We start from the raw sequence: 22,124 nt of genomic DNA, 5'->3' as shown, positions 1-22,124 counted from the left end.
CTCCAGCAACAATGACTGGCTTAATTTTGGCTCAAATAGGACAATTTAATAAGACTTTAAAGCACATGAGTAGGTGCTCTGCAGAGCATCCCAGATTCACACTATATGTTCAAAAGATATCCTTTGTGATTTCTTGTTTTAATCAGCAGCGGTGCAGAGCGTGATCAAGCCGATGCATGATAAGACCCATGGGAGAGGAAAGAGGAGGCTGGTGGGGCCTGGACCACCTCCAGGCTGCTCAACCCCAGCATTAGTCTCCACGTGGCTGTGTCTTTTGTCTGCCAGTCAAAGGCCTGCTGAATGGGGGTCAATTGAAACCAATTCCCGCTGTCGGACACAATTAATGGGGTTGCCTGGGCTGGACGGGAGGGGGGCAGCGGCTGCAGGTCTGTGGTTACTGATCCCGGCGCACAAGCATGTCGGGAATTTGCCACCTGGAATTTGTCTCCTGACAATAACAACCCCGCAGCCTTTCACATCCAGCTCCTTTTCAGTGATAGACCCAAACATTTCCCTGAGCCGTCAGTCGTCTCTTAATGCAGGAGAGATGGGGACTGGATAATGGTTGTGCAAAGTGGAGCCATCCACAATAAACCAAAGTTAGAGGAGAATAGAAAAAGTATAATCATCCTGGCTTTTCAATTTTGCTCCTGTAGGTACATCTCAATATCACTAAAGTATGTAGTTATGATTACCTAAAAATCATAACTACATTGATTGCACACAATTATATACTATAGTTGGTTAGCCCTGTTAATTGTGGTGATTGTGTTTTATTCAGGCAAATAAAACATTCAGCTTCTCAAAAACCTGCAATTTTGAATAAAAACTTTTTTTTTAAATTAAAGAACTATGTCCAACACAATCATGAGAAAAACTGTGCACTTGACACCGAAACCCTTCACAAGAAGGAAGAACCACAAAATGTAATTGATAAAGAAGTGGGCTGTTAAAGTCTTGTATCCAAGCACATCCCTGAAACGTTGAGTGGAGGGAAAAAATTGTACAAAAAAGGTACACAAACACATCACTGCCCACAGTCAACACAACAGACTACCAAGACATTTTATGGTGCATTTTATGTCTGGTTCGTTTGTGGAGACATGTAATCAAAATTTGACGCAGACCATAAAAGCGGATTCTGGTCTGCATAAAACCCTCGTTATCAGATCGACGTAAACTCTGGCGAGGTTCGAATGTATATGTGAACACCAAGCGGACCGGAGACCGCTCCAAAAGCAGAATATGGGCTATTTGCAAGGTATCCTGGGTAAATGGAACCAAAACAAACGCGAGACTCTAGTGCTAGCGGGAAAAGTGGCTTGTAGTTTATTTTAACAAAGACAAAAAAGAAATCTTACAACCACTAAAATTTCAAAGCACTCCATTTTTGTTTGCATTTTGTAAAGAAGGAGGTTGTGTTCAGTGTCTTCTTCAGAGGTCTTTATGTTGTTTCCTTTTGTGGTTCTTGGTTCAGCGCCACTACAGGCGAGGTGAGGAATTGGTTTTCAAAGAGTTTGGTTGGTTCGATCCCGAGCAGTGTGAAAGCAAACTGCACCAAATGAAAATGTAACAAATGTACCTGGTACTTGCTGCATTGATGCAGTAATTCATACAAAATAAACACTGGCTAAATATTTATACATACATTACTTTTATTTAACATTGTTAATTTTCTGTAAAAGAATTTGTGGTTTTATTACCTTAAAACATCAATCATCAACAGTTATAAGATACAACTACTGTAATTATGTTACTCTGTATATATTCAGTCTATGTGAATTTCACTTCTTGAATTGATTTACTGAAATAAATTTACTTTTTGATTATTTTCCAACTGAGTAAGATGCAGCTATATTTTACTGCCTTTTAATGATTCCAGACTGAGATACAAAGACAATAAAGCAATAAAAAAGGACTGCCCGACACCGAGAAAGAGAGGCCAACCTCCCTGTGTCTGAATCAATCTGCAGATAAGTATGGCGGATCGATCCACCAGCAGCCCATCTACAGCTAAGCACTTCAGTGGATGTGCACTAATTGTCCTGTTGACATTAATTGTCATTAAAGGGCTCAGAACGGCCTCCGAGCTGTGAGTTACATCCTGCGGAGAGGTTCCAGCCCATTTGTTTATCAGTGACATCACAGCTCTCTTGGCCGCTAACACTTGGGTTGCAGCTCGGATCAGATGGGCCGATCCCAGTGTGGGTTTATGAGGCTTCTGAACGGATGACATCATCAGCTGTTGTCCTCCAATCCACTGCCAGAGTGGAAAACTGACTGTCCAAAGGAACTTTACCTCAAACCTTGTTCTCAGTGTTTCCTAGTTACAGTTCTTTTGTTTTGACTTTTTTAAAAATGAAATATTTCAGTAAAAGGATGAGCTAGACAATACCAAACTGTATACAATAGTTCAATATTTAAGGATTTATATATTGCCTAGTTAAAAAAAATCACATTCTGACTTGTTTAATGACCTTTTTTAAGCGTGTGTTGATTGTAATTAATCATCAGTTGGGTGTTATTCCTCCCTTGGACTGCTATTTATAGATACTGCCCACTGTGAACAATCCACAGGAAAGGAAGTTTTGGAGTTTTTCTGACCCAGCCATGAAGCCATCACAGGTTGGTCTTCATCAAACTTACTAAACTTCTTACTTCCTCAATTTTTTTTCTTCCAAGAAATCAACTTTGATGACACAATATTCACTTACTACCCAGAGTCTTCATCATTGGTGGTGAAGGCATCACCAATGATGAAAAATCATCATTAGAAAAACGAAGAAGACATGATATCTTTCCATTTTCATGATGTTACACCTTTTTTGTTGTGTACACACGGCCTAATTAGGAGCCCTGAGGAACATGTTTCCCAAGGCTTCTTCTGACTGGTTGATCAGCACCTTGTGATGACTCCTAAACTGGAAGCTCAATCTGCTGAGAGTTGCTGTGATCTGTCTGGTTAGGTGAGTTGCAAACGTTTTGACCAAACAAGTCTAATCAACATTTTGCAATTGGTTTGTGTCTTGAGTTTTTGTTTATGACGTCTCATAATCAGTCAAATGCAGGGGTGGGCAACTCCAGGCCTCGAGGGCCGGTCTCATGCAACTTTTAGATGTATCTCTACTTCAACACACCTGATTCAAATAATGAGGTCATTAGCAGGACTCTGGAGAACTTGACTGAACTTAGGAGGTGATTCAGCTGTTGGATTCAAGTGTGTTTGAACAGGGAGATATCTAAGAGTTGCAGGACACCGGCCCTCGAGGACCAGTGTAACCCTAACCCCTGGTCAAATGGATGTCTGACTGATTATGAGACTGACTTATACCTACCTCTCTTAGTTTAGTATGCAATTCTCACACAGTTCTGTAAATTTTATTCCCATTCGTTGCTTCCCATTTCAAAGTAAGGAACCAAAAACATTCCAGGCTCTACCATCTAAGCTCAAACGGAAGCTGATTTTCCTGTTGCTTAAGCCTTTTAGCCTGTTAAAATGCCCATTTAGCCTTTAAAAAAAGGAAAATAGAGTAGTTAGCTAGAATATCATGTTTTACTTTTGTTTTTTGTGTGTGTTTCCTTTTACTTAATTCATTTACTCATAGAGATGTCATAAATATTTAATTTCAACTTTTCCAGGAATTTGTTTTAACCAAAGGTAAATAAATCCTAATCTTAAGAGTACAGAGTTGCAAAATGCGTAATTAAATTTGTAATGGAAGTTTTAAAAAATGAGAAGGAAAGATTGCAGGATAAAACAATGCTTTCTTTTCAGCTTATTTCATCCAGAACTAGACATACAAATATTTCAGTGTCTAGTGATTGAATTTGACTCCAACGTTTAAGGTCATGATTTGATTCATAAATTATTTTTAATCCAGAAACAAATTTTTCTTATTCAAATAGTCTAAATATTTTTGTTTGAATTACATGACAAAAATCTGTTTGTGCATAAAATCCTGTAGCTTAAGTTACCAGAACTAAATTAGTTTACCTGCCAGGTTTTTGTAAAATAAAAAAATATTATTCAAAATATAATTTTACAAACAATTAAGCAGACCAAAATTGATTCAGAATTGCCAGGACTACGAATTGAGATTCTCCATAGAACAGATTTTCCTTCTGCACCTCCATCCAAAAACCATAAAAATAGCTGTTTTTGTAGATTTTAAAGTTGTGAACCCGGCATCTTTTATCCTAGTGAGCCCTGATAAGATATCAGCGTAAGAATGTCAATGTGGCAACCTAAATGTGTGCCGGGTGATATGTAACTGCAGACTCCTAATACTGAATAGCCTCAGTGTTTTTCCCATCTGCGGGAGCAGAGAGCGTTCTTGCATTTATCATCTCCAAAGCAACACATGTTCATATGACCAACAGGTCCATGTAATCCGATTACAATCCCAAAATCCAATATTCTGCACTAAACTCCGAGGCGACGAATCAATGCCCCCGGATGGAGTGGAAAACATGTGAACGAGGAACGCCTCGGCTCAGTCGCTCATCCCCTAGTGCAGTGGTTCCCAAAGTGTGGGGCGCGCCCCCTAGCGGAGGTGCAGTGCCATTGCATGGGGGGTGCGGGAAGCGATATGGATGAATGGAAAAAAAAAAAACAAAAAAAAAACAGTTACACAAAAGTGTTTCACTGTAAAGATGGTTTGTAGTTTGTTTTGTTGCAACCTGAAGTGTGAAATAAACTTCAGAGAAGTTTGAAAACAAAATATGTGTTTAGGTTTATGTTTGGTTGAACAATGTGTGTGCCCAGTTGATTATTTTTCTTTTTGGGGGGGGATTTTATTGTAATCCATATGGCAGGCCCAGAAAATCTTTGGGAACCACTGCCCTAGTGGGCAGATGACAAACTACAGACAGCTTCCTCTTCTGTGCCTCAGAGTGAAGTGTTTCCTAAGTCATTTAAGCATTTGATTCCTCCATTTAGGGAGCTTCTCGCTCCTCTGAATGGGGATTCTAGTTGAAGTCCACACCTTCACCAGTCCCGCTGATTCCAGGACCATTGTGGTGGAAAAGAGTGTCTCTCCCACTCTGTTATCATTGGACATATTGCTGTCTGCAGTGGGCTTTTATGACCTGTCCCACCCCCCGCCATCTACTCCTGGACAATGCAGACTAACTGCACTGCTTCAGTTCTCAGTGGCCTCATTTGCAACGAGAGGAAAAGAGAGACGAGGAGGAGTAAATGGCACCATAACATAACAATACACTTGGAGACTGAGTTGGCAAACACAGATGGGGCAGCAACAGTGAGGTGTTTAATGACTCATAACTCTGAGCTGACCGCGCACAACTAAAACCACTTTTACTATATTGCACTTGCCCTTTAATACATGCAAATGCTCTACATCAACATGGAGTTGGCAGCGTTTGCTGTTGCCGTTAAAACATGCATGTATCACAAAAAGGACACTAACCTCAAATAATGGCCTGGCGTCCAACCTGAAGTTAAAGTCCCCGAAGAGGAAAAATGGCAGCTTCTTGTGCCGCTCGTCTGAGATCCTGCAAAAAAATCCGGCAACAAATCAATCGAAAGAAATGCTCTTAGAAAAAAACTGAACAAACAAAGTAACTTCACAGCCATCAGGATTAATTGTTGGAGACTTTTAATTGGAGGGGGATTTAGATCATGAGGGTTACAGCACCACCTGGTGGACTCAACAACTTCCTTTAAGGGGTTAGTGTTTTTTTACTTGTTTACTCTAAAGATGTCTTACAATCTTTAAAAAGATTTGCTGCTTTACATCTTATTACAAAAATCACAGGACAGTGATGCTAAGTGTCCTCTACTCATATTGGTACACTGTTAAAAAAACAACAACAAAAAAACAAATCCTTTAATGCAAAAGCAGAATTAAAAAAATTATAAATAAAATCTAAGTACAAAACTCAAAATTTGACTTTGAGAGATGTTATTAAGTGAAGAAAAAAAATCACGTAGTTGTTTTTCCTTTTACAGAATCACTAGTACCACAACTAAAATTAGAAGTGTAATTTTAAATTTTTTATTGTGTTCCCACTTGGTGGAAACAAGGACACAATCAAAACTCTTTACCTACAATAGAATCAACTTTAAATCAATTCAAAAAAGAAAAGCGACAGAGCAAAACATCAAAAAATGTTTCATGTTGTTTCCATCTCTTTGTTAACAAGGAGGAAAATAATCAGAAGAAACAGAGGAAACATTAACATGTAGCAATGTTTAACCGAAAAATGAGGAATTTTGCTGAAATAAGAATAAAAGTAAAGTAACATTTTCAAACTTTACATATTTCATCATTCACTTTAAATTAGATACACATTTCCTGGCATTATTCTCCCATTTCTCCCAAAAGCTACAAATTAACCATGGTCACCTCATTCCATTCGCAAAGCATTTTTAATGAACAATGTAGTTATTGTTTTATTTTTATAAACAGATCTGAGAGTTGATTTGTGTTTCTCCGTCATTTAACGTGGAAAAGCGAGGAAACATCTTCAGGAGTCAGGAAATGACAGGAAAATAGCTCATCACCTCAACTTGCCAACATCTACAGTTAGGAAAATTTACATTAACAAACTTCAAGGAGATTCAGACAGGAAAATGGAAAAAAAAAAAAAGGCAAACCAGAGGCGCCTGACTCCAGTCCAAAAGAGCTACAACATTGAGATGCAACAAACTGGAATCAAATAAAGAAGAAGGGATGAGTCAGAAAAGTTACAAGAGAAATGGAGCTGGAGGTAAAAGCTCACTGCAGCAAAGAACAACATCCTGGGCGTCACCATAACAACCAGTTGACTCTATCTAGAGGCAAATTAACTGTTTATAAAGTGACGTGATGGTGATTGCTAAACTCTCAAAAAATGTGTGCCGATCAAGCAGATCAGGTTGATGTGGAGACTAACAGGAACTGGAAAGCATGGTGGAGGACCAATGATGCTGTGGGCCTCTTTATATTTCAAAACCTGCACAGTATTATGAACCATCTGAAATATGAGGACATGTTTTACAAAAACCTAATGCCCTCTGTCAGAAACGGTTTGTCAGTGGGTCTTTTGACATTGTGATGATCACAGACATGAAGCTGAATTAGCAAAGAAATGGTCAAAAAGACAGAAAATTAATATTCTTCCATGGTAACCTCAGTCTTCACAGCTAATTCATCTCAGAATAATCTAACATTTCAAAATGTTACAGAAAATATAATGCGTGTAATATTGACTGGAGAAGGATGAACACGTTCTGACACCAGAGGGGTCTTTAACTGTGGCGTTACTAGAAATATTTAGAACTGAATATAAAATTTTTCTGCACTTATTAAATAAATAAAATCAAAGTTGGAATTTTTTCACATTTTTTGATGTGGTAATATGAGATTATGCTACTGCAATAAAAAAAAAACTAAACATTTATTTCAATGCATTTTATAAATCATTACCAAGAGTCAAACATATATACACATATGATAATCTCACGAGTTTTTTTGTGTAATTTCCTACATGTTTATAGCTCTTTTTTGTCTGAAGGAGAATCAAAACTTATTAATTATCCTATAAAACTCAAAATCTTGAGGAAAGAAACAAATTATTTGCTCATTAAGATTGAGATTAAACCCCACTTCTGTGTAAATTTTATTCAGATAATCTAGTTCTGAAACAGCTCAGGGGCCTTCTTGTTCTGCAACAAGGTCCTTCATCCTCTGGGATTTGTCTGCGGTACATTTCCCATCCATGCAAGGCGTCTGAGTGATCATGCAGGACAGTTCATTAGCAGCTGACGCTAAATTAATAATCCTCCATAAATTGTTTTGAACGACAGAAAATTCACTTTCCTGAGCTGATCAAAGGGATGGCGAACTAACACGACTCCGTTCGGGTCGGCTCTAATGCGCCGAATAGCTAAGCAAAAACGCTGAGAATTTAGTTTTAAGGAATTATCATCTTATCAAGTTTTCCCCTGCCTTTAATGTTATTACATTTGGGATTCTGTTATATTATATTATCATTTCTGTTTCAAGCCAAACACATGATATTACATTGTTGGAAGAGCCTGGAGTTCCACTTATATAACATTTTAAAGAAGCAGATTTCATTTTAATATTTGAGTACGTCAGAAGATTCCCAGTGCATAAATCTTCCTCTTGATCCATGCAACTTCATCACAGTGCCAGCATCCCAGCGCTTTAAAAATACATAATAAAATTAAAAAATGCACCTAAGCGACATATAATGAACTCCTATGCCTCATCGCCTACTTAAAAGTGGCTCTTCTACTGAGCAGAGATTGGAAATTAAGGTGGATGTAGTGCTCGCTCTTGTTTAATTAATGAGTCAGGATGCTTGGCTCACTATCTCTGCTAATCGTGCGAATAAATCTCGCCGTTGACTTCCCAGGCGCAGATAACAATATATTTATGAGGCCGTAAAGAGAGGAGAAAGCCTTTCACGGCGGTAGGTCTCAGTCTGGCCGGCTGTCGTAAAGCCCGCCTGCTTCTTCTGCGACGGGGGCGGCGAGGAGGTGCGAAAAGGTTTCACAGAAAAAGAAAAAAAAAAAAACTCTTTCAGTTTGATATTGCATCGGATTAAACAGAATCTGGTTCATTTTCTTTTTTATTTCCTTTAAGCAGTTCAATAAAAACTGAGAAAACTTTCCTAAATTAGTCCATTCTGGTTGAGTGTGGCTGATGTAACTTTGTTTTAAATACATTTTAATTTTGTTTATTCAGTTTAGGTTGTTGTAGTTTCATATCAAACTTTACAAGACAAAGAAGCTCGATTTATCTCCAATTATATAAAAACATAAAACCAAATCAATCAGCAATATGATCATTTAGATTCAGTTAAATAAAGTTTAGTGAATCCCTATTAGTTTGTTTTAGATTTTTATCTAGTCACTTTTTTGTTTACTTACTCATTATTTGTTTTAGCAATTTCCTCATTTACATATTCTTTCTTTAATTCTATTTACTTATTAAATTTTCTATTCTTCAATCATTTATTTATTCAAATGTTTTATTTATTTACATCACATTATGTATCATTCGTTTCTGATTTACGTATCTATTTATTGATGTAGACACTTATTTTTTATTCAATAAATTATGTGCATTTAATAGGTGGCTTATTGGGTTCAAATCAACAACTTTACAACACTTAACTCTGCAACACTAATAATTTCTTGAAACTAATTTAGTTCCATCTTTATACATTTTTTAAAGGGGGATCAATTTTCTTTATTTATTTTTATTATTTTTTTTTACAAATTTGAAGTAATAGTTTTACTAACTGATATTATATTGATTGTTTATTTCTGTTTTAGAAAATAATGGGGTTTTTTTGTTAGCATTTTTGCTTCAACTTTCAAAATCAGGATTACTTAGAATTCAAAAATAATTCCAAACATCAGTCAAAAATGAAATATTATTATTTTACAGTCAACACCTTCATGATTCATCAGCCTTCATGAGTCCAGAGAGTGAGGTAAAACATTTTCTGAAACCACGACATTAAAACCTACTGACTCAGAATATTCTATTACCACAGTAATACTGAGGGATTGTGAGTGTTTGTGTGTCCTGCAGCTCATTAATTAACTTGGACTGGTGTCATTTACGACACAACATGCTGGTGCTAAGAGACTGAGCTGTATAGAAACACTTTATCCAGCCAAGCCAAGTAGAGGGCAGTAACACGGCTAATAAGACGTCCGTATAACTGTGGGAACTCAAACATGCCTCGGGTGAGAAGAGAGTTTTATCTGATCCTTTAAAAATAGAGCAAAAAGTCTGAATTTGTCTATTGAGACCAGGAGTGGAAAAGGAAAGACCGATAAGTAAACGGGTCAAGGAAGGAATCAGCCATAAGAGAATGTTTCTCCACAGCTTGCGTTCTTTCTCTCTCTAACAGGCATGTCTAATACCCGCAGGCTGACTGTTTTGTCTGCGGCTGCGAGGTTTCAGCCACAGGTCAGAAGGTAACACTCTGTTTACACGATCATTTCCTAAAGCACTCATGGTGACCCACCGCTGTGAAAGTTTACTTTTTTCCTTGGTCATTGAAGAGGATCGAAGAATTGCAACATTAGCTACAGCTACTAGGCATGAAAGGAGCTTGGAGGTGGGGGGTCCAGAGCTAAGGGGTGCCACCCATCCAAACCCCCTCCCAATTTGCTGACCCTCACCCTTGGTGGGGCCCCTCCATTAGCCTCATCATCATAGTCCATTCAGGCAAACTGTACCAGTGTCAGTGACATTTCCCCACAAAGACACACTCCTTTGCTCAGTCTATAAACATGCTTTCTCCGGGCCAATTCATCGCACGGTGACACCCATGAAAGAGCCTCTTCACAGGGGCCGGTTCTCACTGGGGCCCGGGTTGGGGCCTTCCACAGGCCTTCCGAAGGGCCACACAAAGATAAGGGTCAGACGTTAATTTATTACATGGCCCAGAACCTTGCTCCCAGGCTCCTTTAACCACCACCACAAAAGCAACCAGTGCATATTCTCTCTTTCTGATTCTAATTTTCTCTAACATGCAAACAAACCATCATTAAAATAAATAAACATGCATTTAATATTTAAAAATGATACTTTCAGACTTTACTATTACCCTTGTTTATGACATATAAATCTCCTTGGACTCGTCAATTCCCTGTTCTCAAGCCCCAATCACTCAGTGGCTGCTGGTCAGATTATATGCTGATGACTGACAGCTATACTGAGCAATAACAGGAGGTCTCTATGGGATTATGAGGGTGCAGCGTGGGGCCGTGTCACGATTACATTGACAAGCTGACTGACCATACGCTGGCAAATCAGGTTCTGCTTTGCACACAATAGCCCAGTTGAACACCGTTATCCATTGTAAGTAAATGCAGAGACTTTGGGAGAATGTTAACATTGTGAAGAATTTGCCAGTGACGTCTTTTTGAATGGACCACGGTTGGCCTCCGACAGGACCTTTGACATCACTGGACAACCACGGCATCGCCCCGCAGTTAGCCACCCATCTCCTTAGTAACGCCCACCCCAGTAAGAACACCATGCAGGAAAGATGTGGTGTGTGTGGCGGGGGGGGGGGTGCAATAGTGGACAGCGGTCACACAGAGGTTAGGGACCACTCAAGAGACAGTCCAATTGAGTAAGAGACCAGGAGACAGGTTGTTAGACAATACAAGTCTCCAAAGATATCGATAATACCATTCTGGCTATTCAAATAAATGTTCCACAAATTTTGTGTAGTGTGTTACCACAATGGAATCATCAATGATTTTAGAGTTACAATTGGTGCCACCCATAATTTTGCAGATAGCTATAAGGCAATTTCCAAACAAATCTGATAGATTATTTTCATGTGGTAAACATTTGTTCCGGTTGTAGATGCCCCAGCGAATTCATCTAAAGACCATACTGGGCCTGTTCAGTGAAAGAGCTCCATCTCAGATTCTACTCGACTAGCATTTTAAATGTGTAGGCTTCCGAAAACATCAATTGGTTTTTGGAAGTGTTTCCAGAAGTACCAGAACCAAACATGGAGAAGCAGCATTCAGTTTCTATGCTACTCTAATCTGGAACAAACTTCCAGAAAACTACAAAACAGCTGAAACACTGAGTTCCTTTAAATCAAGGCTAAAAATATACCTGTTTAAAGTTGACTCATAGTAACTGGAACAGTGATCAGTATAATGTGATGAATATTTGCTTGACAAAATGTAATATTAATTGCTTGTTTAATAATTGGTGACTGTACTTTTTTATGATATAAAAGCACTTCAACTGTCTTGTTGCTGAAATGTTCTGTACAAATAAACTTGACTTGATTAGAATGGCTCCTCCTCTGAACAGAATATGGTAAAACCTCTCGTGTTTCCATTGTTGCAACACAAAACTTGAGAAATGTCCTTTTGACAGATGACAAATTTGGAGTTATCATGTAGGATATCAGGATTTCTAACCAAATGTTAAGCATGGTGATGAAGGGGTGATGATTTGGGCCTTTTTATGCAGAAAATGAAACTTGGCGTCTTGTAATTATTGAGATAACTATGGACTAGTATCAAAGATGATGACTTCTGACACATAAACTTTGACCCAAAATGAGTCTTCAACATAACAATAATCCCATCAAAATAGATTAAAAATTAATGAATCAACATGTTTCAATGGCCTTGAAATTGAGCTTCTCTCTCTTTAAGAAGCTCCTGCTCTTTCCGGCACTCCACCTTTACCAAGCTATCACAACAATTCTCCTCCATTAACCTGTTATAACCGTTTTTAGGAGCATTGGACTGAAGTATTTCGCGTGATGAAGTCAGCAAACTTGCAGTTCCACCTGGTGTTTGCTGATTGCTGCTGCCGCTAGTCTGAAGGAGCTGAGTGAGGAAGGCGGAGATTTGTGAGAGCAAGTGTTCAAGCACATCTGAATATTTGCCATGGGAGATTCAAACATGCATCAAAGAATCAAAGCCACATTCAGGTATGTTTTTGATGAGGGAATAACTTTATGACAAGATATAAAGCTCCAAAATGTTAATTTTACATAATCTGCTTATCTTACTGTAAAGTAATAACATTGTCTAGAAAGGAGCACAAAAAATGGTAAACCACATTTTTACATGAGGTTCGTCCATTCTGGTTTAATTTTTCTTGAATGACTGAAATTCCATAAATGTATCTGAATTTTCATTTGGATATTCTTGTAAAAGTTGGTAATATCTACAGAAAATGTTATTGATATGGACTTAAGACATCACAAGGTGTCAGTTGCATTGGGAATATTAGCATAATGTCTGCAGAGACAAGAACACCTTGAGAAGTTCCCTGTGGCTTTGTGGAGGACCTGCTCGTGATTATCCTCTCCTCCCTCTTGCTGCTCAACATGTCTATTGGCTGGAGATGAGCCGACCTCTCTCGGCTCTTTCAGCCTGTTGTTCTGGGAAAAGCCTAAAGGGAAACATTTAGATTGGAGGGCTCTTTGAGACGCTGTGACAGTTGACTGATGACCCTCCATAAAATGACAAAGCATCGCTGTGTGGTGGCCAGTGCTGCCCACTGCCTCCCCATGGGAAACTAATTGCTTTGAATTGTTAACGGCAACATTATTTTTCTGCCAATCATTCCTTTTCAATGGCCTCGAAAATGAGCATGAAACAAGTCTTTTCAACGAACAAAACAGTTAAATGTCCCCAATGTTGATCAAATTAACTTCAGCACTGTGACAATGGACTATATTTGTGTGAAAATAATGGTGCACCACAAAGGAAGCCTTTATACCCGGATTTCACAGTTGTAATGTAAAACTGTTCTCCCCTGAACCAGACCAGCCACTCTGAATGGGGCTTGGAAAAAGAAACAAACTTCAACACACAAAAGAGATTTTTTTTAAGGAAGATGGAGGGAAAAAGTGTTGGTTTTATCATTTAACAGCCAAGGGTTTTCATCAAACAGAATAATCTGAGGTTTAGCATCAGAAAAAATACGGATTTTAAATGAAGCTATTCTTGCTGAAAAATGCAGGTAAGTTCAGGTGTTTATCTCATGTGATGTTTCTACGTGTGGAATAAAACTTTTCCATGTTTATTCTTAAAAGCACAGGTAAAGACAGTTATAGCAAAAACTGCAAAGTGTTTAACACATGGAAAACATGTCCCCCCCCATATTAATGGACATATGGGTACACAATTTTTGGAGTTTCCTCAAATTCTTTGCATGTCAGTGCATGACATAATTTTCATATCCAGGACATATCTGGAAACATTTTACATGTGAAATGTTTGGTCACATGTCATTACTTGAGATAGTTGCCTGATACATGTTTACATGTTACTACACAGTATAATCTACATGTTAAATATATGGGAAAAATTCCAGTCAAATTCTAATAATGAATTCATTAAAAATGACAAAAACAGACACACGCTGCAAAAACACAAAATTTGACCAAGTATTTTTTTTGTGTAATTTCTAATGCAAATATTTTAGTACACTTGAAATAAGACAAGACTAATTTACAAGTAACTTTTCAGCAAGAAATATGAGCTTGTATAAGTAAATAATTCCTTAATATTGAAGAAAATGAACTAGTTCAACTGGCAGATCATTTCACTTATAACAAGACATTTTTCCCATGTGAAAAGTGAAATAATCTGCTAGTGGAACCAGAACAAACAAGCTCCTAAATAGTGCTGGAAAGTTACTTGTAAATGACTTATTTAAAGTGTAATATGTTCACAAAAAACAAGACCAATAATACTTGATAATATTTTGTGTTTTTGAGTGTTGCAGCCATATTTATGTTGAATTAAACACACCATCAGACAAAATGGGAAAATTGTAGAATTTGAACTTCCAGATTTATGTAAGTATGGAAAACCAGCTAACAGCCGACAGTTTTTATCCATTCATACTCATGGCTGCTCTTCCCTTTCAATTTATCATTTAAAAGTGGGGAAAAATATGGGTTTATAATTCTGGAAATGTATGGAATTTCATGGTTCCCGGTATTGCAGGGGAAAGACGGTGGGTGCAGCACTTTTCATGCCTGTTCACTTTCTCTGAAACCGTCGTGCGCAGATCCGGAGCACCGGAGTGAGAAAAAACCCGGTGGTTTTCAGAGGGAAGGGTAGGAGGAGCACAAAGGCTGCTCGGCTTCTGTAAAGGGCAGTGAATAATGGCTCGCTCCTTTCACAGAGGCTGCTAACCTTTTGGCAGCCACCAGCAAACTCCATTCTACTCCACCGATCTGGGGGGACAATGTTCCAGGGCTGGGCTTTGAATGAGGCGCTACCACCAACAGTGTTTCCATTCAACGCCTGGTTGGGAACCATCTTTTTGGCCATTGTCCTAACTCTGACTCCTACCCCCAGAAGGAAAGCAGGAAAAGGGACAGGGGGAATACCTAAAGCCAGTCCCCCCACCTTCTCTCTCTCTCTCTCTCTCTCTCTCTCTCCAGTGGAAGGTTTAATGGAGATGGGAGGGGACGGCGTACACACTGCGATCACATGTCAGTGCCGCCTGGACCGAGCTTCAGCCTGCACCTTATCTGTGTCTGGCCTAATAATGCTGCTTACAGCCCATTGAGAACACATCTGATAAGGCTTTTCCTTAGTGGCCCTTTTAACTGCTAAACAGTGTTTATCTCCAAAGTACTTCAAGGCCTCTGGGGAACAATGCTGAGGAAAGGCGTTTAGCCACTATTGAGTCGCATCAGAAAGCCTTTGCTTTTTTAGTTTTTGACAAATGTGGACCCATAAACTCCAGCTTTTACATCACAAACTCAGTCTTGGAATAAAAGGATCATTTTTCATAGGAAATTAAAGAAACTGTATTTTTTATCTCCTATAATGCTTAGGGGGAAAAAAATCTAATAGATTTTACATGTGGAAAATTATATGGGAGGGATGGAGGGAACTCACTGTCTCAAACTAACTTTCTCTTCATCCACATCAAAGTAGAATTTCCTCAAAAGCTCAACACTTGTGTTTTTCCTACAGGCGGATTTACTAGGCCACTAAAAAGGAAAAACACAGAAAAAGCATGACGTATGCCATAAAAACCTACAAAAAATACTTCAAGGAGAGCAACAACAGAGGTCCTTTTAAAAACCACATCATGTCAGGTGAAATACTACGTGATAAAAACGGCAAAAGCTGCTATATTCTGTAAACACTCCCACTCCGCTGTCCATTAAAGGCCTTCATTCATTAAATCAACAAAGAAGTACAGGCTAAATGTCACCTCTGTGAGATTAGAAAGCACCTCATAACGCAGTGGCCGGCAGAAATGGCCGTGTATTCCACCCATATATGCATGTACGCAGTTATTCAAAGCGGAGGTGGAGGGGAGCCGTGTCATGTATTCTTATAGCGTTTGAATAGGAGGTCAGCGGCTGGGAGCCGGGTACCAGGCTTTTATTCTGAGTTAGCACGGCCAGGTAGGGAGCAGGGGTGGCACCGTGCACTCCATCATCCCGCCCCACTCCAAATGGAAACGCCATAAATCCCGTTAGCGTGGAGCAGGAGGGGGATAGGACAGCCCGTTTGAATGGAGGCTGAACTGAATACAGGAGTCATTACAACATCAGCAAGAGCAGAGAAATTAAAAGGACACTATCATGTAGAATCAACGCTTCTGAGCTTTACATCATGTTATAATGTTATTCCCTCATCAAAAACATACCTGGAGTGTTGCTTTAATTCTTTTATGTATGTTTGGGGAAAATCCTTTAATCTCAATGGCAACCATTCAGTTTTCAAACGCTTGGATAGAACTAGCCCCGCCTTCAAGGAAGAAGCTCCTTCAGTTTCCAAGCTTCTGAGCTTATGCCTGCCCCATGACTCCCTCACTCAGCACGTACAGACTAGCCAGCAGCAATTAGCAACCACCTGGTGCATCGTTATGGTTCAAGTTGGATTTTCTAGGGGGATGAAAGATCAAAATACATACAAAAGTTCCGACCAGAACATTTACGGTACGTCCATAAATCTGACGCACAAGCGACATCCGCAAACCACAGCGATGAACGACAAAGCTGCTTCCCTTTGCCTAACGAGGGCTAACTTTTGCTTCGAAAAACAATCTAATGGGACATTGGGAAAGATTATTGTGTTCAAGTTGTGCTAAAAGGAGCTAGCTATTCAAACCTAAAGTAGCATCTCAATGCTAATTTTAAACATGTTGCAGCAGCAGAGATGTCCTCAACGCTGGTTCACATTCTTAAAAAAATATTTATTCAAAGACATTCAGTGAAGCATCAGGAGTTCCTGAATGGATATAACAGCAGTTTGCACCAATCTGATGGTTGAATAACCTAAATAACAAAATAAAAGCTATAAATACCTTTATTATTGAGCTCATATGTTCATTTATTCAATAATTTACCATCAAAAGGTCTTTTTCAACTGAAAATATTGCTTTTTTTGTCAATATGTGTTTAATGGCTGTTTGTTCGGTGATATTTTCTGCTAACAGCTGGTCCGTTACCTTTGTAGAACAAAGTCCATGGCCTTCTGCCTGATCCCGGCGTAGTAGGAAGGACTTTCCTTCCAGGCCACAACGTTGTGAGCGTCGTGGAAGAGGTGAACGTTGACCAGATCGAAGTCACTGTGAGGGGGAAAAAAAAACTTTGTGAGGGACATTTCCTTCAAAAAATCACGTTTACAGCAGATTATTAATTATTATTGTTTAAACAGGGCCTTAAGCATATTTATTAGCAAAGCCGTGTGACATTTTAAACCCCTGATTGGCTTTCTTCCACCCTGTCCTGTTAGGGGGGAGCAAGACGACTCAATGTGCTGATGAACACCTCCCTGCTGATTGTATCGGTCCGAGGAATTGATCGTATCTCAAGGTTTATTCTGCAGTGACATCCTGAACAAATGACAACATTCATGGCTTAGACAATACGTGTTTATCCCGTCCCAGATCTGATCTCCTATTCTTCACCGGTCGGCCTCTCCCTGCCGCTGCTGTCAAACGTCATGCCCCTATTAAATGCTTACCGTTTCAGCTCTTTAGTCCTCATGTCATCCCTCTATTAGATTACAATCCCCTCCGTCCCCCCGCCGCCTCTGCACACTGGGAGTTTCTATTCATGCCGTGCAGGTTCAATTGCATCTAATGTTTTCTGTCATCTGTCATATGCAGCTGCTTGACTAAGGGGATTACGTCTAATCAAATACGGTAGCGCAGGGCCCACAGAGGGTACGGTACGTACAGAGCTCTCCCCGTCTAACCTGGCAGACGTCAGACGCGACTGACACGGCTGGATCTGCGGCCCTAATCGTGCTGATAGAGCTGCAACGACTCGAGGCTGAGCGGTGATGAGGTGGGTGGGACGTGTTGCTGTTAGAAGGCTGTTAATAAAACTCACCAGCTGGAAAGGCCCCATCGAGTCCTGATGAATCCCTTTCTGGACCACTGGCACTGCAGAACAGAGAGACTCGGTTTAGAACCTGTTATCAGCCAAATTTTGACAGAAAGATGAGTGGAAGCTATTAGATGATGAGGGTATTTCATTTCAGAAGTTGTTTGTTGAAATGCAATGCTTAAAACATCAACAAAACTTCAATGATAAAGGTTTTTTGAGCAAGATATTTGTTCACTTTTCTTGTTTGAACTGGTCGGTTTCCCTCCACAGACCTGGATTTGAAGCACATTACAAAGATTTTCAATTGGGTTGATACAAGTTAATCTCAGCCTACTTTCTACATTTAAAAATAAATTCTGACATGCATTTATGATCCATATTGTCTTGGAACACGCGACTACGTCCACATTTTTACCTTCTAGCTGCTGATCTGAAGTATAGTCGAAGAAGTTGGAGACAGAGGGACTAAAAAACAACTATGACTGGCTTCTTCAATATTTGAAACACCAAATATACTTTAGGATGCATTGATATGCACAGGAAAAACCATCTTAGCTCTACCGCAGAAGCTAGCATCCATGGTCTTTCTTATCTTCAGTCTCAAAATTTAGTGTAACAGAGTATAAGAACTTCACATTTGGGCCTATAAGGCCTATATGGTTTAAAATTAACAGAAATAATCAATTCAAATATATCAGTGAGTTTAATGTCAACAGATTATAAGTTTCCCTTTTTGGATTCTTCAATGTTATCTTAAATTATTGGATTTGCTTACTTGCAATATCATTTCTTTCCCTGTAAACTGCAATAAAATAACAATAAACTTGTCTTGGACCTCAATGAAAAAAAGAATCTAACTTCTGATCTAAAGAAACCAGACCAGGCTGAGGTTAGAGGTCACACCTACTGCAGTGTGATCTGTTTGGATCAGACCTCACCGGGTTTGTTCTGGACAGATCGGATCAAACCAGCTGCTTCGTTCCCCAGCAGCACATGATCAAACAGCGCATGATTCACCATGAAGCTGGTTATTAAATGAGAGACAAATTGATGTTGTGAGTCTTCTCATTCGGAATAAGATAAATAACTCTATTTCCCACAACCTCTTTCTTTCTTTTCTAGTCGATCTCTCTCCCTCTCCGGGAGTTAACTGCGGTGATAAATAAACTAATTATGGGTCAGGTCGCATAATTACAAATTGACTAATTTTATTTAAAAAACCCAGATGCAAATTAAAGGGCTAAGAGGTATTTGATTGCGCCTTGCATCCTTCAATCTGCATTAGTACAAGATTAACTGTATCAAATTGAATTACATTAGCATACTTGAATTAATCCATACTGCCTCTGCAGGATGCATGGGCCCAATTATAACTCGCTCGTCCAATGTTGTGGTTTTGAAAAGAGCAAATGGAATTAGATATGAGTTTCACCCTTCTAGAAAAACAGATTGAACTTACACACTCAGGAAGTGAATAAAAAGGAGAAACACGCACAATAAAGGCTGAGTAACTACAGGCATAATAGACTTTATGTCCTCAGAACAATACAATTACTTTACAGCAGGAACAAATCCCTCAGCCTGTAAAGTTGTGGAAGGAAGGGAAGCCGCTAGAGAGGATGAGGAGGTGGAAAGATGAAGGTTAGGGATGGCGGTGGGGGATTCGTACGAGATCTGACTGCCGCCAGAGACGATTAATCTCGATTTAATTTTAAGAGCCATTAACTACAATCATAGCATTAAAATCCATCACTTTTCTGACACCTGGCCGCAGATTACCCCATTTCCTGCACATATGACTGATTGACCCCCGGGTTCCTCACAAACACACACAAAGGCAAAGTCTCGCACTTTAAAACAGAAAGGCAGCTCTCAGTCATTGCGGCAATGAAACCAGTTCAGTCTGGGACAAGAGTCCAGTTTGGGATAGCATCTTGCTGCATTAGCTGACAGGAAGACGTCATGATTTGGTTGCAATACAGGTACGCTGTACATTATGCATAAACAACCAAAATGCCAGAATTGAAATCCATTTATCAAGTGAAAAAAGATAGGGCTGAAACGATTAATGGGATTAATCGTGATGAATTGATTGAATTTAGTTATCAATTAATCGTTAGCTGGAGTATACATACTCAAAAAGGCCATTTTGCTGAAAGAACAACAAACTTAAAGCAGTAATTAAACCAAACTGTTCAAAGAGACATAAACATTTTGGATTTACATCAAAATTAACATTTTTTTCTGTAAATATGTTCTACGCAGAACTCATTAAGTGGCAAAGTTTTAACTTCTAATTCAAAAGAACCTTAGCAAAAGAACCTTTTGCTATTCATTTACTAATCAGTAATTTAAAATGTAATTAACAGATGTGCCCTACACTGTGTTGATGCTAGGTCAAGCAGAAACAGCTCAGCTTTTCACATGTTGATGTTAGAAGTATATTTTAAGCTCCATATCGATCCTTTGCTACAAATAATCAAGCGTACACTAATTTAATGATTTGTTGTCGCCTTTGAGGGAACAAAATGTTTATTTTCTGACATTAAAAAGGAATTTAATTATTTCTTTGCACCTTTTAATGTATTTGATATATCAAAAAAGTTTAAATCAAAAATCTGCATAATGTGCTATTTTTATCCGATTAATCGTCAGAATAATTGATTAATAACCGAGACAAGTGACTAATCGATCAATTAATCGGTAAGGATAATTTATTAATAGTCAGAATAATCGATCGACTAATCAATAACTGAAATAACCGTCAGTTGCAGTCCTAAAAACAATAAACTGATGGAGTGACATGTTGGCTCCAAATAATAATGTCATCCCCGGATGTGGGTGGGGGTTTGATGGGGGGTGCGCGGGGCAGCAGGAAGGCCACGAGGCTCAGGGTGACATTGGCTCAGCTTCCACAGGTCAGTGATGGCGTCTCCGCCTGCGACAGTGATGAACGGCGGCTGCAGAGCGGGTCGCGTTCGGAGGACGTTGGGCGATGCACAGACTGACCGCCAAGCACGGACCCACACAGACGGGTAAAAGATGGAAGAAAAATGACGCATTCAAGAGAATACTGTCATGACGAAAAGAAAGCACACCTCCTCTCAGTTCTAAAACGATTTAAATCTGACCTAAACTGTGCAGAAAAAACATAACAGATTCAACCCAACTATATATTAGTCCCTCCAGTTTTCCACAGTTCCAGGATTGTGGAAATTCACAAAAAAATAAAAACAAAATTAACAACTCTCTGTGTTTGTTTCTTGCCAATTAATAATTTTGAGTATTTTTGAGTAAATTGTTTGCCAAATTGGTCAAGAACATTGGGTTTAAGTGACTGCTAACTCCCACCTGAAGGTGGCAGTACTTCTTACTTCTACAAAACTGCTGCCTAATGTGTTCTTGATGTCGACTAATAGTCTGTGATTAATATAGTGAGTAATATAAAGTCATATTTACGGTCATAAATAAGCGCAAAGGACATAGCAAATAGCAGCAGCACAAAATTTGTGACTTTGATAGCAAAAAAAAATCACAATAGCAAAATCCTGGAAAGACTGTCTATGAAAGCAGGCTCAGTTCAAACCTAGAAAGACATCAGCATTGACCATCAATCTGGGAAGGGCTCCAAGGCCATTTCCAAACCATCTGAAGTTCAGCACTGCACTTCGATGAAGATTATTCACAAGTGAAAAACTATTAAAACATCTTCTAATCTTCTTAAAGTTTAATTTCAGACTCAGAAATGGGAAGTTTTTTATCTTAAATGCAAAATGTATATATTTTTGTACAGTTTTGGCTTAATCACTGCTCTGAATATGTTGTTCTTTCAGCAACTGGCGTTTTTGAAGTTTGTGTACGACAGTTAACGATTAATCGTTTACTAAACCAGCTGACGATTATTTGACTAATAGATAAATCGAATACACTCCATGACTGAAGCCTATCGATCATGGAGTGTACTTCTATTTTTCAGAGATTTAATGTGGATCTGTTGTTGCGTTTGGGTGCCAAAATGGGATTTTCATCATTTGTGGGATAGTATGTCTAATTTTAAAACAGCTACAAGGCATTCTCTTTACCCCACAACTTAAAAACTACACAACTGTGACTACAGATTTTTTTTTTAAATGTCAGGATATATTATAAGAGCCTCACAACACCCTCCTACAACTATTTCCTGGTCCATCTCTTTTGATTCTTTGACCTTTTGTATATTCCAGCTGAAAGCCTGACCCCCATAAATAACATTATGGCAGGATGATGTT

At 38.9% G+C, this 22,124-nt stretch overlaps 1 protein-coding gene across 2 annotated transcripts in view; it reads right to left on the bottom strand.

The window, feature by feature from the left end:
• The window catches only part of inpp5a (inositol polyphosphate-5-phosphatase A), a 168,441-nt gene that overhangs the window by 55,522 nt on the left and 90,795 nt on the right, over positions 1–22,124 (bottom strand). For both annotated transcript variants that reach the window (XM_028006649.1, XM_028006650.1), the window contains exons 7-9: positions 17,860–17,912; positions 16,971–17,090; positions 5,430–5,514 (exon numbers count right to left, since the gene is read on the bottom strand). In XM_028006649.1, coding sequence (XP_027862450.1) covers positions 5,430–5,514; positions 16,971–17,090; positions 17,860–17,912 — 258 coding nt within the window. The remainder of the gene's footprint in view (positions 1–5,429; positions 5,515–16,970; positions 17,091–17,859; positions 17,913–22,124) is intronic.

The sequence above is a fragment of the Xiphophorus couchianus genome, chromosome 22, assembly GCF_001444195.1.
Source record: "Xiphophorus couchianus chromosome 22, X_couchianus-1.0, whole genome shotgun sequence".
Lineage (NCBI taxonomy): Eukaryota > Metazoa > Chordata > Actinopteri > Cyprinodontiformes > Poeciliidae > Xiphophorus > Xiphophorus couchianus.
The sequence above is the reverse complement of the archived record's forward strand: the minus strand, read 5'-3'. Positions and strand labels throughout refer to the sequence as shown.